The 15,941-nt window shown below is 44.7% G+C and overlaps 1 protein-coding gene across 2 annotated transcripts in view; it reads right to left on the bottom strand.

Moving 5' to 3' along the window:
• The window catches only part of PLD1 (phospholipase D1), a 133,122-nt gene that overhangs the window by 7,554 nt on the left and 109,627 nt on the right, over positions 1-15,941 (bottom strand). For both annotated transcript variants that reach the window (XM_083441987.1, XM_083441986.1), the window contains exons 21-23: positions 9,160-9,273; positions 7,706-7,755; positions 4,970-5,104 (exon numbers count right to left, since the gene is read on the bottom strand). In XM_083441987.1, the coding sequence (XP_083298113.1) occupies positions 4,970-5,104; positions 7,706-7,755; positions 9,160-9,273 (299 nt within the window). The remainder of the gene's footprint in view (positions 1-4,969; positions 5,105-7,705; positions 7,756-9,159; positions 9,274-15,941) is intronic.

The raw sequence follows: 15,941 nt of genomic DNA, 5'->3' as shown, positions 1-15,941 counted from the left end.
TTTTTATGAGATGTAAATGGTCACCCAAGACCCCCTTCTATATGCTGTGTCTCATTCCTGGTCTCCAGACATCTTTTTACCAACCAAAGAACTACGGATACCTGCAAAATCTGTTTTGATGGGCAACAGTGCCTCCATCGTACTACCTTCAGCTTTTGTTAAAACTATCCACGGGGCCACATAAGTTCTCCAACCAGCTGAAAACTCTTCCTTACACCAGCAGGCAACAGAGCAGTGGAGCCTGAATTACCTCTGCTGATTTGTGCAAACTCCGAAGGCGACCAATATGTGAACATTATCCACAATTGGAGCAACGGGGGCTCTGGACATGAAGATCTGTTAAGGCAGCCTTGATGTCAAAGGCAGCTCCTAGTAGAATCATAGAATCCTAGAATCATAGAGTTGGAATAGACCACAAGGGCCATCGAGTCCAACCCCCTGCCAAGCAGGAAACACCATCAGAGCACTCCTGACATAAAGACTTAAAGACCTCCAAAGAAGGAGACTCCACCACACTCCTTGGCAGCAAATTCCACTGTCGAACAGCTCTTACTGTCAGGAAGTTCTTCCTAATGTTTAGGTGGAATCTTCTTTCTTGTAGTTTGGATCCATTGCTCCGTGTCCGCTTCTCTGGAGCAGCAGAAAACAACCTTTCTCCCTCCTCTATGTGACATCCTTTTATATATTTGAACATGGCTATCATATCACCCCTTAACCTCCTCTTCTCCAGGCTAAACATGCCCAGCTCCCTTAGCCGTTCCTCATAAGGCATCGTTTCCAGGCCTTTGACCATTTTGGTTGCCCTCCTCTGGACACGTTCCAGTTTGTCAGTGTCCTTCTTGAACTGTGGTGCCCAGAACTGGACACAGTACTCCAGGTGAGGTCTGACCAGAGCAGAATACAGTGGCACTATTACTTCCCTTGATCTAGATAGTATAAAGAATCAAAACCCCATAAAAGCAGCCAATGACACAGTGGGGAGAAGAAGGGCAGGAAAGAGAGGAAGACATACCACATGCTTCATAAACTCCAGCATATGAGAGGTTAAACAATTCTCAATCCAAATGAAGAAGAAAAAAGTCTGGAGCTTAATTTCTCCAGCAGCTCCAAGCTGTTTCTGCAGAGCGATGAAACTACACTGTAAGACCGAAATGTCTGCTACGTAGGAGAAAAAATTGCCTAAGGCGGAACATGGGAAATGTTGTGGTAGCTGTCAGTGTTGCTGCCTTTTGTGAGGCCAGCAGCCCAGTGTCACAGGGATCTATTCATCCATCCCAGGGACAAGGAAGTAGTGTTTGCTTCATCTGAGAAGCATATAGACAGGATAAGCACCAATTGGAAACAAAGAAGGATGCCTGCCCCAAAACATTTGCAGACACAAACAGGACTGAAACCGTGTCACGTATGACTGCCCTGATAGCATCATGAACACAAAACATCATGAATGCACAATAAAACATAGATATGCAGGGGCCCTGGAAAGTAACTATTTCCAGTCCTTTAAAAATAACTAACAAGACACAGATCAGGAAATTATGGTGTTTTAAGGCAAAAAAAATTCCATGAAACCCACCTCCATGATGAGACTCCCCCCCCCCAAATACTTTAGCCTTCTCTTTAAAGGTAAAGGTAAAGGACCACGGACAGTTAAGTCCAGTCGCTAATGACTCCGGGGTTGCGGCGCTCATCTTGCTTCACTGACCAAGCGAGCCAATGTTTGTCCGCAGACAGTTTTTCCGGGTCATGTGGCCAGCATGACTAAGCCACTTCTGGCGAAACCAGAATAGTGCACGGAAACATTTACGTTCCCGCCAGAGTGGTACCTATTTATCTACTTGCACTCTGATGTGCTTTCAAACTGCTAGGTTGGCAGGAGCTGGGACTGAACAATGGGAACTCACCCCGTCGTGGGGATTCGAACCGCTGACCTTCTGATCGGCAAGCCCCTTGGGCCTTGCTCAGTGGTTTAGACCACAGCACCACCCGCATCCCAACCTTCTCCTTAACGTTACTCAAAAACTTTTCTTTGAGGGAAGCCACTTAATGCCAGGTGTTAGAGAAGAGAGAGGGAGGATAAGTCTGTGGGATGGGATAGTTTGATGTGAGAGAGTGAGAGAATCTGTTAAGAGTCAGATAGACAGTTGGGATAATCAGGTAGAAGTTATTAGGAAGGTATAGGCCGGTAAAGAAACTAAGATTAAGAAACTGACAAGAAAAATTATCTGAAACCATAAACTTGTTAATGCTTATAAAATAAAACTCGTATATTTGGTTGAATGTTAACAACTGTATGGACTCCGTGTGTACCCGAGAGAAACGGGTTGGTGGCAGCGGGGAAGCAATCACAGTGGTGGCACGGGGATCAAATAGATCATCAAACGTCCGGGGACCCTGTGTGATCGCCACAAAAGTGGTGTAAGAAGTATTTCATGTCAGAAATACCTTCCAGAGGTGTGTCTTCCTTTGCTTCAGTGGATGATTTGTTTACAAGTATCCAGGTGTTCTCATTGTGAATGTGCTGCAAATCACTCTGGGTAGTTTTCATTAAAATTGAGAAACATTTAAGTAATGCAATAAGCAAGCTACTCTGTGTCAGGAGTGTGTGCAGGAGCTAGGCCCTGTGACCAGTAGGGCTTCACAGGACTGGGGCCTTCCTAAGTTTGTTGTGGAGAGGCAAGGTGCGGCTGCACAGGTGAGGCCGCTTGGTAACTCACTGCACCTGGTGGCAAGAGCTGGGAAGGGATATAAGGTCAGCATTTTGCTTCGGCTCTTTGCCACAGCAAGACATTTCCTGCCTTGCTGCTTTTGGCTCCTTGCTTCCTGATCCTCGGACCTCGGCTCCTTGACTCCTTGCTTCTTGACCCTGACCCTTGACTTTGTGACTCTGTGTTTCCTGACCCTCGGACCCTCTGACTTCTGGACTCGCATTCCTGCTCCCACCCCACCATCTTGACCCCGGTCCCGAAGTCCTCAGACGGGACTTCAATCGCCCGTAGACCGGACCGTGACACTCTGGGGACAGGAAATAGCAGCACCATGATTTTTGCAGTTTTGGATTCTTAGGCAAAAAGTCTATTGTACACAATGCTCCTACTGATGCAACAGCTTTCTTGAAAGGCAACCTAAACAAGGCGGTGTCTACTTCCTATTCTGAAATCAAGGAGGAGAATGAGTAAAGTCTGCCCTCTGCAACCACTAGCAGGAGAGAAGAGAAGCAGGAAGATGACTGCCTTGTTGTCAACACATCCCCCTCCTCCCTCCCCAAATCCCTTGGAAAAGGAGCTGATGGAGCACACATGTCAGCGCAAAGCATCCAAATTTCACAGCATGTTCTGTACTTTGAAGAGCAGATGACAAGTCGCCAAAGTTTCAAGGCAGATCCCAAGTTTGAGACGCGCCAGATGGGCCCAGTTCCCCACAGAAGACCGTCGCAGAGAAGGGCAAATTTCTTTCCTGTCGGTGATTTGGGCATCATTTCCTCCCAGTTATGCCAAACTGCACCGAGTGCAATAATCAAGCCAGGGGAGTCTCGCTTAAAAGTTGCCGTTCCTTTTGTGCCTTTTGTCAAAGCTGCAGCACAAGGAGAAATGCAAGAGGGTGAATGTCTAGCGGGGTTTGGTTACAGGTTGATAGAGGTGACTGAGCCTGGGTGCCCTTTGCAAAAGTCTTACATAATTTACCTGTATTTTTTTTTAATTAAAAAAATAAGGAGTTGATCCTCCTTTGGGCTTAGAGTTTAGCGTCAAGGACCCTCAATCTTGCAATCTGCATGAGAGGGCCTGAAAAGTGTCAGCAAAGCATTCTATCTCAGTGCAGTTTCTTCAGATCATTTCTTTATGCCTCCATTTGCTCCCAGAAGGACTGAAAGTCCCACGTAAACATCCCTGGGTCTGGTTAGCTGCTTCCTGGACATCTGCAAACATCTGAATCTGTACTGACTCATTCCCTTTAACTCAAGTTTCCCTCACGGCTTGCTCCTTCAGTCTTTGACTTCCAGTGTCCCATGGCTGATCTGTATCATTTGCTCGTCACGATTTATGTTGCATTTTTGGGGGGGAAATATACTTTCTCCTGATGCTAATACAGTGGTACCCTGGTTTATGAACAGCTTGGAAATAGAACGCTGCAAACCTGGGTGTTCTGGTTTGTGAACTTTGCCTTGGAAGCTGAGCATGTTCCACTTCCTGTTGAGTGTGTTTCATTTGTAAATTGAGTCCCCCGCTGCTAATCAGAGGCTTCCTGTCGAATCTGTCGGCTGTTGAGTCCGAAGCACCCACACAACACAGAGGCGATATTTGGAGCTTTTGTTTTTGCTCTTTTTTTGAATTTTTGTTTGTGTGGCTTTTTTTGTGGTTTTTTTTTTACTGTGACTTGTTCTTCATTTTATGGGACTGATTTGTGACTGGCTTGTGACTTCGTTTTTGCAACTTGTTTTTGTGACTGTTGAGGAAACCAGTTCAGCTACTGATTGATTGTGTGACTGCAGAAATGGATAAAAGCCCCACATCCAAACAATGACTGTCATCAGTGCACATAAGAAATATATATATATTTTTATCATCTACAATACTGTCTTATTTATTTTATAGTACAGTACATTGATTATTGCTTTCATTTTATGGATCAATGGTCTCGTTAGATAGTAAAATCCATGTTAAATTGCTGTTTTAGGGGTTGTTTTTAAAAGTCTGGAATGGTTTAATTCATTTTGCATTACTTTCTATGGGAAAACACGCCTTGGTTTTAGAACGCTTTGGTTTTGGAACAGACTTCTGGAACGGATTAAGTTTGGGAACCAAGGTACCACTGTATCAGCTTAAGGATGCTACTTTGAGCTGAGCAATCAGCGCAGCAGCACCACCAGTCCTAGGATTGGACAGACCCTAGAAAAAAACCAAAAACCTGCAGAGGAGTTTTAATTGAAATGCTTTGTAACAACACACTCTTATTTAACAAGCTTCTCACTTACCAATGATGACTGTGTTGTCATCCACAATCATCAGCTTGCTGTGAACGTAGATCAATTCTGTCACAAGCTTCCCTTCCAGCTCGGCGTGGTTTCGGAGTCCGCAGAACGAAATGTAATTAATCCATTGGTCTCCAACTGAAGCGTGCCAGCGGCAGGTGGTGGGAAAAGGGAAGGGAAACAAAGAGGCTTTAGGAATAACTGTGGCAGTGGGACAACGAACAGCACCATATAAAGCAGCTATAGTAGCTGCACAGAAGTGGTAGGAATAGTAAGAATACTAAGAGGTAGTCATTACTCTTATTGGGACACCTTGGGCTCAGCTACAGTACATTAGTGTATTTTTTTAAGCGTTTTAAATGCGTCACAACACTGTGACACCAGGTGGTGCTAAGGAGTTTGCTCCTTCGGCACGTGATTTCCCATTATAAGCTTTACATTGCGTTTTTCTGAAACTTTTTTTAATGTGTCTAGATCCAGCCCTTAAGGCACACTATAGGTGCAAACTGTTGTATGAACACCTTTCTTTGTTTGGTGTGACAACTCTTATTCCTGGACAGGCAATAGAGATAGTTTTTCTTTTCCTAGCTTAGTATGGTTCATAGACAACTTTTTTAAAAATAAAAAAAAAATGATAGATAGATATAGAATAATGATAGACAGATGACAGACAGACATACACAAATTGCTCTTTAATTAAATTGCCTACAAAACAGCTTTACTGATATTTGAATACATTGTTTTGCTCTTCCAATAATAAATGTCTGCCAAGCTGTCAATTAAGCTTTTTGCATATCAACTGCTCCTTCCCATACTTCTTGTACAATATGGGCATTTTTTAAAAAATACACTAAGATATTGTGCCAGATTGTTTTTTTTCCATTCTTTTATAGATGGCACCTTCTGTCTCTCTCTGTCTCCCCCAATCCACCTGCCTCGTTTTTGGCAATTATAATTCTGGCTACCACTAGCACATTTGCAAGGTTTTATCTATTCTGAACACTGTCCCCCTTAAGTTTCCCATTAGAATAACCATTGGGTATAGTTCTAATTTGTCACTCTATCTTCCTGATTACTTTAATAATAAGGGGGGGGTATTGTATTGTTTGTTATTATGTTATATATTTTTGTGTGTTTATACAGTGGTGCCCCACAAGACGAATGCCTCGCAAGACAGAAAACCCGCTAGACGAAAGGGTTTTCCGTTTTGGAGGTGCTTCGCAGAACGAATTTCCTATGGGCTTGCTTCGCAAGACGAAAATGCCTTGCGATTCCTGGGGTTTTTTTCCGCTCCCCACCCCCTTTTTCTAAGGCACTAAGCTGCTAATAGCCTTTTAGCAGCTAATCCGCTAATCCTTTAAGCCTTTAATAGCCGCTAATAGCCGCTAAACCGCTAATAGCGCTAATCCGCTAATGGGCTTGCTTCGCAAGACGAAAAAACCGCTAGACGAAGAGACTCACGGAACGGATTCTTTTCGTCTTGCGAGGCACCACTGTACTGTAAAACATTCGGTGATTCTTGGATGAAGTGTTGTATATAAGTTAACAACAACAACAACAATGTCTACAATTCCACAGGACTTTCCAGGCCCTGCCTGATCTTGATCATGTCTCTGAGAAAGACAAGGAGGCAGCTTGTACACTTTTTTGAAGCCAACCAGGAGTCAGATATTACAAATATAAGTTTAGGAAGCATCTCTGCTACTGCAGTTTGAGAATAGTTGCAGTACTGACCACCTTACCAGATCAACTTATGAGTTAACAGCTGTAGCTTCCTTATTGTACCTTATAGGTAGCAGAAAACCAAAGACAAAAATAATCAAGAAATAATTATGGTTCAGAGTTTGTTCACTCAATTGTCCTGACACAGAACCCACAATGTACCCCATACCTGACACTAGGGGTGGACAAGTCTCTCAATTTTTGTTTAACTTAGTTCATCGTACTTCCACATTAGTTTGCATTTGTTTTGTTTTGTTTTAACTTGTCCTTACCAAAAATTCATCAGCATTTTAGTCTGCATTTCTCCTACTATAAACATTTTTGTACAGTTTTGCAAAACATGCACATTTTTGCAAATGTATGCATTTTAATGCATGCTTTCCCATGATGCACACATGTTTTGGGTTGGAGAAGTGTGGATTTCGAAGGGTCGCTGCATTATTCTGGGAAGTGCAAATGATATTGTTGCTTAGTTGTGTCCGACTCTTCGTGACCCCATGGACCAGCACATGCCAGGCACTCCTATCTTCCACTGCCTCCTGCAGCTTAGTCAAACTCATGCTGGTAGCTTCAAGAACGCTGTCCAACCATCTCGTCCTCTGTCATCCCCTTCACCTTGTGCCGGTTCTCACTAAAAATGGGAACTGAACTGAATTCATCCCTCAACTCTACCTAACAGCGACCCATCACATAACCTAGTCCAGGGAGTCTGCTCACCATAGTATCATCAAGTAAAATGCTGGGGGTGGGAGGGAATAATTCATTTTCAGCTGCATCCAAAGGCATGCCAAGAACTGCAGCTCTATTCTGTTTTCAGCAGACACCCAGATGTTGTTTGGCTACTTCGCTTCCTTCATTCTGAAGATCTCCTTGACATAACAGAGGCCTCCTATGCTACTGGTTTTACCATCCTGCAATTATGCCAGCTAACGGGTGCTTTATGGCGTATCAATCAAACTTTAGTATCCTCGAGGCCCAACAGTGTGCAGTGCGCACAGAGCCAAGCAAAGCACTTACTCTCTGCTTTCAGCTGTCCCAGGATCGAATTATCTCCTCTGCACATGGTCCTGGAAGAATTAAGGCCATGATTAAACTCACAAAGCAGCGGTATGTGAATGGGTGACAAAGATGGGGCTAATTAAAATCAACACATACGTTCATATATAAAGCAGGGAGGTGGTGTCAAGCAACACTATTGATTCCAAAGGAAAACACAACACAACATAAGGAAGGCAAAATGTTGCATGGCCGGTGATCCCTTCTTGGGATCCTGGAGAGCGACAATCAGTCAGAATAGACAACCCTGGGCTAGATTTATCTGATCTGGGATAAGGCATTGTCTTGTGCTCCTAAATCACCACATGTGTAGGAAGCCAGAAGCAATCAGTCACCCAACACCATTTCCAGACACGGGATGATTTAAGTGATCCATGGACCCGCCAGGGAGTGGATCATACACATGAGTCACTCTGACAACACGGCTGCATGTCGCAGGCCTGGCTCAGAGGGAGCCATGGCACATCTGCCAAGTCATGGTGCACGAATCAGGCCTACTGAGCAACTTTTTTAAAAAGGAAAATGATGTTTGGGGGAAATGGCACCTAGCTGTGGTCTCTTGCTTTCGCAGCCTGTTGTCTATAAGCAAGATACTAGGAAATAGAAGGCGAAAGCTTAATTAAAAAGCCAATGCACAAATGTGCCCTGTGAGGTTTTCGTAGCAAGGCCCAACACAAAAAGCCTGTGCTCCCTCTGCTGGCTATTTGACAGAAATGTGCAATAACACATACTCATTTGAACTGGCAAGAGGAAACACAGGGCCCTTCGTGCCTCTGGCGGAGGCCTCTGAGGAGAGGAATGGTTGAAAACTCTTCAGCATGCTTTGGCAACTGACTATAAAATACCCTTCCACACCAAACACACTCCCTCCAAGCTTCTGTTTATAAATCCAAGGGCTAGTTTCCACAGTGATGCTAAGTCCTTCTTTGCATTACTGCAAGAATTCATGCTTGCAAGACAGAACTTTTCTCTCTTCTCTCTCCCACTCCTCCATACCGGCTAAATCTGCTCTGGGTTTTCCACAATGCCCCTCACCCACCCCTGGAGCAGATTTGGAGAGGGTGTGGATTGGAACGAGGACACTGGATACCATCCAAGTCTCCAACTTTGTTCCTCCAGCTCTGTCCGGTGGCCCCAACATCTCCTACCCCCTTACATGTTATCATTTACCTTTTTTTAAATTACACTGTTATCCTGCAGAGTGCAAGCTGGTGCACAAGGTCTTCCATGCGTCAGGTCTTTGGATCCTGGGGCGAAGCCTGAATCAGAGATCCCCTTTTACCCCTTTGCCTGAGAGACTCCACAGAAGACCGATGCTGACCTCAGCTGTGCGCTGCCTAGATTCCCTTCACTAACACACCACAGCGTATTGCTGAAAACAAATAATTTGGGGAAGTCAGAACAACCCAAGATACCTGTAGTTAAAGTGCATGATTGCCTGCAGTGCATTTCCCCCTCCTGTTGAAATATCGCCCTCAAATCCTGGCAGCAGTGGGATGACTACGTAGACTCGGTACCGTTTGTTTTCCCTGGAGAGAAAACACAAGAAAAGGTGAGCCAACCTTGCCTCAGTCCCAGAACAAGAAACCCTGAAACTCCAAATAGTGGTGTGATTTATGAAATGCAGAAGTTCTTCCTTTTATTAAAGTAGTTAACCAATTTAAATAGCCATTGATGAGCCTGTTAAATACAAAGGGGGGACGACCCAAAATATGTATGATAATATAATTGAAATTATCATGATAACAAGAGGCTGCAGAAGTTCTTAAGTCAGCCTGAGATTTTATTTAAAAGCTGGTTTACCCCCATATCTGTTTGCCAACACTGGTGTTAGGTAATGATCTATCATTATATTGCCCTTGGATATGACCTTCCATAATTCTGGCCTCTATGGTTCAGTGATACTGCTCCTCCCCCCCCCAAAAAAAAAGATAAGGAGAAAACATGGAAGAAGAAGAGTTTGGATTTGATATTCCCCTTGATATCAGTGATTTGATATCACTACCCTAAGGAGTCTCAAAGCAGCTAACAATCTCCTTTCCCTTCCTCCCCCACAACAAACACTCTGTGAGGTGAGTGAGGCTGAGAGACTTCAGAGAAGTGTGACTGGCCCAAGGTCACCCAGCAGCTGCATGTGGAGGAGCAGGGAAGCGAACCTGGTTCACCAGATTACGAGTCCACCGCTCTTAACCACTACACCACACTGGCTCCCCAGTGTGAACAGTGAACAGATCCCCACACCACTGGCGAGGGACTGAGGCAGGAACATATTGTAAGAATGTTAGAAAAGCCCTGCTGGGTCAGATCAAAGATTTAGCTAGTCCCGCATCCCTGCTACCCATTGTGGACAACCAGATGCTCAGTGAAAAGACGACAAGCAGAGCACGAGGGAAAATAGCCGTCTCCCACTTGTGTTCCCAAGCAACTGGTATACAGAGACAAGCAGCCTCTGAGGTAGCCTACAGCCATCATGACTAGTAGCCATTTCTAGCCTTTTCCTTCGTGAATTTGTCTGCAGGCGTAAAGCCAGCGAAGGGCTTATCCATGCTTACGTTTTGCCCCAGGTCTGCACTTAAAAGCTCCGAGTCGTTGTTGTTTCGCCCCAGAGCTTTCCCTGCGAAAACCTGCTCTTTAGCCCTCCACCGAAGCAACCATAAATTTAGGTTTTCCTCAGAATACCGTTTGTTCTGACGGAGCTTTAAAGAGCAGGTTTGCACGGAGGAAGCACCAGAGCAAATCAAACCGACAAACCCAGAGCTTTAAAGTGCAGTCCATGCCCGGAAAGAAGGGATGAAGGGTAAGTTTGGACAAGCCTCAAGCTGATGGTGGCAGAAATCACTGCGTCTTCCAAAAGTTTAGTTGTGCTCTGTGTGAATCACCCAACATTTGGAGTCATTGCATGTCTCCTGGTACTTGAGATAGAGACAGACAGAGAGAGAGAGGAAAATGTCTCCTCATTCCAGGGATGAGGAACTTGTAGCCCTCCAGATATTGCTGAACTACAACATCCATCATCCCTGAACATTGGCCATGCTTACTAGGGCTGACAGAAATGATGATCCAAAGTTTATGAAGAGCAACAGATTCCCCCTCCCCTGCAGTTTCTCCATACCACACATAACTGCAACCCCCCCCCCCCCTTATCGTGTCTCCCTTACTTGACTTTTTTTCCAGGCGTAAAAGGCACCCAAATGCTGTGCCCTTTTCCTCACGGGAATGTTGTTCAAATCCCTTGATCATTTCAGTTGCCCTTTTCTGCACCTCTTCCAACTCAACCATAAATATACCCAGAATTTCAAGCGTGGTGGCACCACAGATTTGTCACAGGCCATTATTGAATTTCTAGAAAGGGTTGGGAGCTGGCTCCCTTCACCTTCAACAGGCGAAATGAAAACATATACACTGCAGACTTGTTTAATAGCGATTGTGGCAGCTATCACTGCGTCTCTTGAAAGTTTAACTGTGGAGGAATGGAGAATGAAGCTAACGGATTATGCAGAACTGGATAAGTTAACTGGGAAAATTAGATATCAACGAGATCACAAGTTCATTGAGGACTGGAAAAAAATTTCGGAGTATTTGAAGAGTGTATGTGACGAGCAAACAACGCTAGTGGGTTTTAAAGAAGCTTTGTGAAAAAATAAGGAATATTGCAAAAATGCAAATAAGACTATTAAGACATTTTTTTAAAAAAAGGCGATACTAAATTTGAGGAATGCGTAGACAAAATTTTAAATACGGATGATTGTCAGAGAAGTTGAGGGAAGTCCTAAAACTGAAAATATGTTAATTGGGAATTTGTATGATTGGAGATATTTGTGCAAAACTTAATAAAAATTTATTTAAAAAATATATATGAAAGTTTAATTGTGTTCTGTGTAAATCACCTGTGTGTCTCCGCAATGAACTCTGGGTACTTTAGTGCTGGTCTGTGTGTGAGTGTCAGGTGAGGGCCCAGAGGGACACTCTCATCAAACTACAATTCCCATAATTCTCTGGTGGAATCCATGACAGCTCAGACAGGATAAATGGATAGAAACTGATAGAAGTTTGCTGTGCAGATATGCTGTTAGTGCTCAAGGTCAGAATTCACACACCTTTACTTCTGAGTGCATTCTTTTAAAAAAATTATAGAAATAGTGGGTGGAATTCAACGTTCCGCTCTTCCTATCCTTCCATCCGCTGGCATTTCAGCTGGCCAGATGGAATGATTCCTCTCTCTCTTTCCCCTGCACACTGTTCTGGGGTTTCTCAGAGCCAATTCTGGGGAGGGGGCAGTAGGAGGAAACCGCATTGCACAGGGCTTCCACTGCCGAGATTCATTAGGTGACTCCCACCCTGTGTTTTCAGCAGCCAAGTCCATTAGAAGCTTGCCACAATTGCAGAGCAATTTGCAAACTCCGTTCTCCCTTATAACATATTTGTTTTTATTCTGGCTGACAGATAGATGATTATTATGCTGGCCAGTCAATTTCTGTACAGTTTCATTTCCAGAGACACCCTTTGAGTCCCTCTCCTTATTTATTTTTAACTCAGTAATTTGCCAGGCAATTACATCTCAGCTAATTAGCATTCACATGGAGTCTGACTTTCCAGGCACCCATAATATAATTCAGGGGAGCGAAAACTGAGTGACACTTGCTTTTTTCGTAAGCCAAAAGGGTAGGAAACAACCACCAGGTGGCGAGCATCTTATAGTTTGGATAAAACTCCAGGAAACATTGAACTATTAGAGATTCTACCAGGCAGATACAGCATTTCCTAGTAATTCTTCCTAGGACTAGTATTTATAAAACAACAAATATTCAGATGCATTTTCTGCAGTTAATACTGGGCTCAGAAATAAATGGGAACGTTGCCATCTTTTACCACAAAGTCGTAATTGAAATAATTTTCTAGATTGCAAAAGCAATTACAATATTTCCATTAGTAAAACTGAGAATGCACTTCTGGGGGGGGGGGGGTCCATAATTTAGGAAACATATCTCTGTTAGGATATTTCCGTTCCACCTTAAAAGGGAGCAGGCTTGGAGTCACAGAGTCTGCGTATTTCCTGTTTTTCACAGGATGTTTATGTTGTGTCTTTGCTTTCGTTTTCTCTCTCTCTGCCGGAAACTCTCAAGCAGGCAGTCACGTTTTTCTTTGTTCTGATCAACGCTGAATAAACTTCTATATAATGCTCTCCTGGGTGCAACTTTTGCTGTGCTTTATCTGCTGATAAGAGCGTGCATCGGCTCTAGAATGTGGCAAGCTATTTCTAGAGCTCGTGTCGCTAATTGCTGATACTGCGTGTCTACGGGAGATCAATGGACGTCCGGAGACGACGTGGAGGTCAAGATGGACTTTGTCTCCCTGGCAGTATCCCAACAATCTCAACCCATATGTTTTTCACGAGTATCTGTGCATAGTTCTTCTGGCTACAAAGGCCCCATAAGCATGCGTCTGCACAGTTGAATCCAAACACCACTTTCTCCAAATCCAGCCCCGTCAAATAGGTAAGGTGATTGTCAGCTCGCTATTCATTGTTTTACAGTGTCATCGAAATGCATGGAGCGTTACAGAATAACACAAGCAAAAGAGAGGCAGCCTGCATCCCGCCGCCCAGGGAGTTTACAATCTGCAGTTCGGCAGCAAAGAAAGCAAAGGAAAGTGATCGACAAGGATCACAAGGACATCAGCAGGACAGGCAAGGAGAACTAGGAATTATCCCAACAGACAAGCATCTGTTCAGCACAGAAGAGCCTTGTAAGGCATAGCTCAGGACTACAGATTCTGCTTTGCACGAAGAAGGTCTCAGGTAAAATTCTCGGTATCTCCAGGTAAGGATGGGAAAGGCCACCTGCATAAAACCCTGGAGAGCAGCTGCCAATCAGTGTAGACAAGAGTGAGCAAAGTGGACCAATCATCTCACTTGGTATAAGGCAGCTCCTGTATTTTAGTGGTTAAGTGCTTTCAACACACCCCAAGTCACATTGACTATCAGGTCATAAAACTGCAATCCTCAAACAATCTACACTGTGCCACTCCCAAGCGCCACTATAGGTGTTTGAAATTGGCACCGATGGGAAAACTTGGTATATAGTCTTTTTAACTGACCGCTTCCTAAAATGAATGGCACGTGAAAATAATGAAGTGGTGCATTTTTATTTCTGTAAAAAAAATTAAAATCGAGGTACATTCGCTCATTGTTATCATTCAGACCCACGGGATTCGCCTTAAATTAAAGGTGTCTGAATGAGACAAGGCAAAGAGCTTGGGCGCGAGGAGTATTAGTTGATACTTGCCAAAATTAATTACAAAAATAAATCACTTATGAGCTTCCCATTTTCATCATTCAAAAGCAGCATGGCCAGCTCAGAGGGAGGGGAAACCACAACCAGAAAATCTAGGAATGTCGATATTGAGCTAATTAATTATATATGCTGTGTACTGCCTAAAGAACAAAGAGGTCCTTACGCTTGGGTGGAAAACTCCATCAAGCCCCTCCATTAAGGTTGAAATATTTATGCAAGAGCTAATTTGTCTTTTGCATGAGACCCAGGGGATTCATATATTAGTACCTACTCCCTGTTCAAGCCACCCTCAAAAATTTCATAGTGAACATACTGTAATGGAGATTTCATAGCATTAGAATTGATTCACCTTGATCCAGCAAGGGAGATCTCTATGCAGACGCTGATTCTTACTTGCTGGACAAAAAGACTGAGAAAGTGCATGCACACTGCATATGGATCACACATATGGACCATACGTGCCAACTCTATGGGGCCCGGGGCCGGCCCTTCACCTCCCAAAAAAATATTTAGGGGAGCCAGCCCCCCCCAATATTTTCTGCATGTTGGTGCCTTCTTCCTTCCTTTCCTCCCTTGCGCAGCTACCTTCCCCCAGCCAGACGCTGCCCTCTTTTCCCAGCTTGGCTCCTGGCGTTTGGCGCCCTTTCCAAGCACATCTGAGCTGGGGTAGCAGGGGGAAAGCAGGCAGGCAGGTGCCAGAGGCAGGAGAGTAGGCAGAAACTTCTCTGCTCTGCCCAGGGTGCCTCGGTCTCTTGAATAACAACAACAACAACAACAAATTATTATTTATACCCCACTCATCTGGCTGAGTTTCCCCAGCCACTCTGGGTGGCTCCTAATCGAGTGTTAAAAACAACACAGCATTAAATACGAAAAACTTCCCTAAACAGGGCTGCCTTCAGATGTCCTTTAAGCTGCTTAAATAGCTGCTTTAAATAGCTGTTTATTTCCTTGACATCTGATGGAAGAGTGTTCCACAGGACGGGCGCCACTACTGAGAAGGCCCTCTGTCTGGTTCCCTGTAGCCTTACTTCTTGCAATGAGGGAACCGCCAGAAGGCGCTTAGAGCTGGACGTCAGCGACTGGGCTGAATGATGGGGGTGGAGACGCTCCTTCAGGTATACAGGACTGAGGCCTCTAGGGCTTTAAAGGTCAGTGCCAACACTTCGAATTGTGCTCGGAAACGTACTGGGAGCTAATGCAGATCTCACAGGACCAGTGTTATGTGGTCCCGGTGGCCATTCCCAGTCTTGAACATCAGGATTGGGGCCAAAGTGCATTACATGGTGGGAGACTGGAAATGGCACTGGACAGGATCTCAAACATGGTTGCCAGCAGGACCCCAGTTGCACGGCCTGTGCCACGATGGGGTTGCGCCACTGGTAATTTCCAAGGGTTTTCCTCGGCAGTCCTACTGGGCTGTTCAGACTGCACACTGGGCGATCAGACAGGGAACTGATCTGTTCCACAATGCCACCCAACCTTGCTTGGTTCGAAGTTGTTCGCTGCATTAACACGAGTGTATCATTTATATGGTTATAAATTTGCATGGAATGCAAAGTTATTTAACTTCATGTATAGTTTGACCATCAGTGGATGCTTATAGGTGGTGATGCAAAGCTGTTCAGAGCATGTAAAAGGTAAAGGGACCCCTGACCGTTAGGTCCAGTCACAGAGGACTTGGGGGTTGCGGTGCTCATCTCGCTTTACTGGCCGAGGGAGCCGGCGTACAGCTTCTGGATCATGTGGCCAGCATGACAAACCTGCTTCTGGCGAACCAGAGCAGCACACGGAAACGCCGTTCACCTTCCCGTCGGAGCGGTACCTATTTATCTACTTGCACTTTGACGTGCTTTCGAACTGCCAGGTTGGCAGGAACTGGGACCAAGCAACAGGAGCGCACC

This window comes from Podarcis tiliguerta (genome assembly GCF_965153285.1).
Source record: "Podarcis tiliguerta genome assembly, chromosome: 5".
Taxonomy (NCBI): Eukaryota; Metazoa; Chordata; class Lepidosauria; order Squamata; family Lacertidae; genus Podarcis; species Podarcis tiliguerta.
This window is presented reverse-complemented; position numbering and strand designations above follow the sequence as displayed.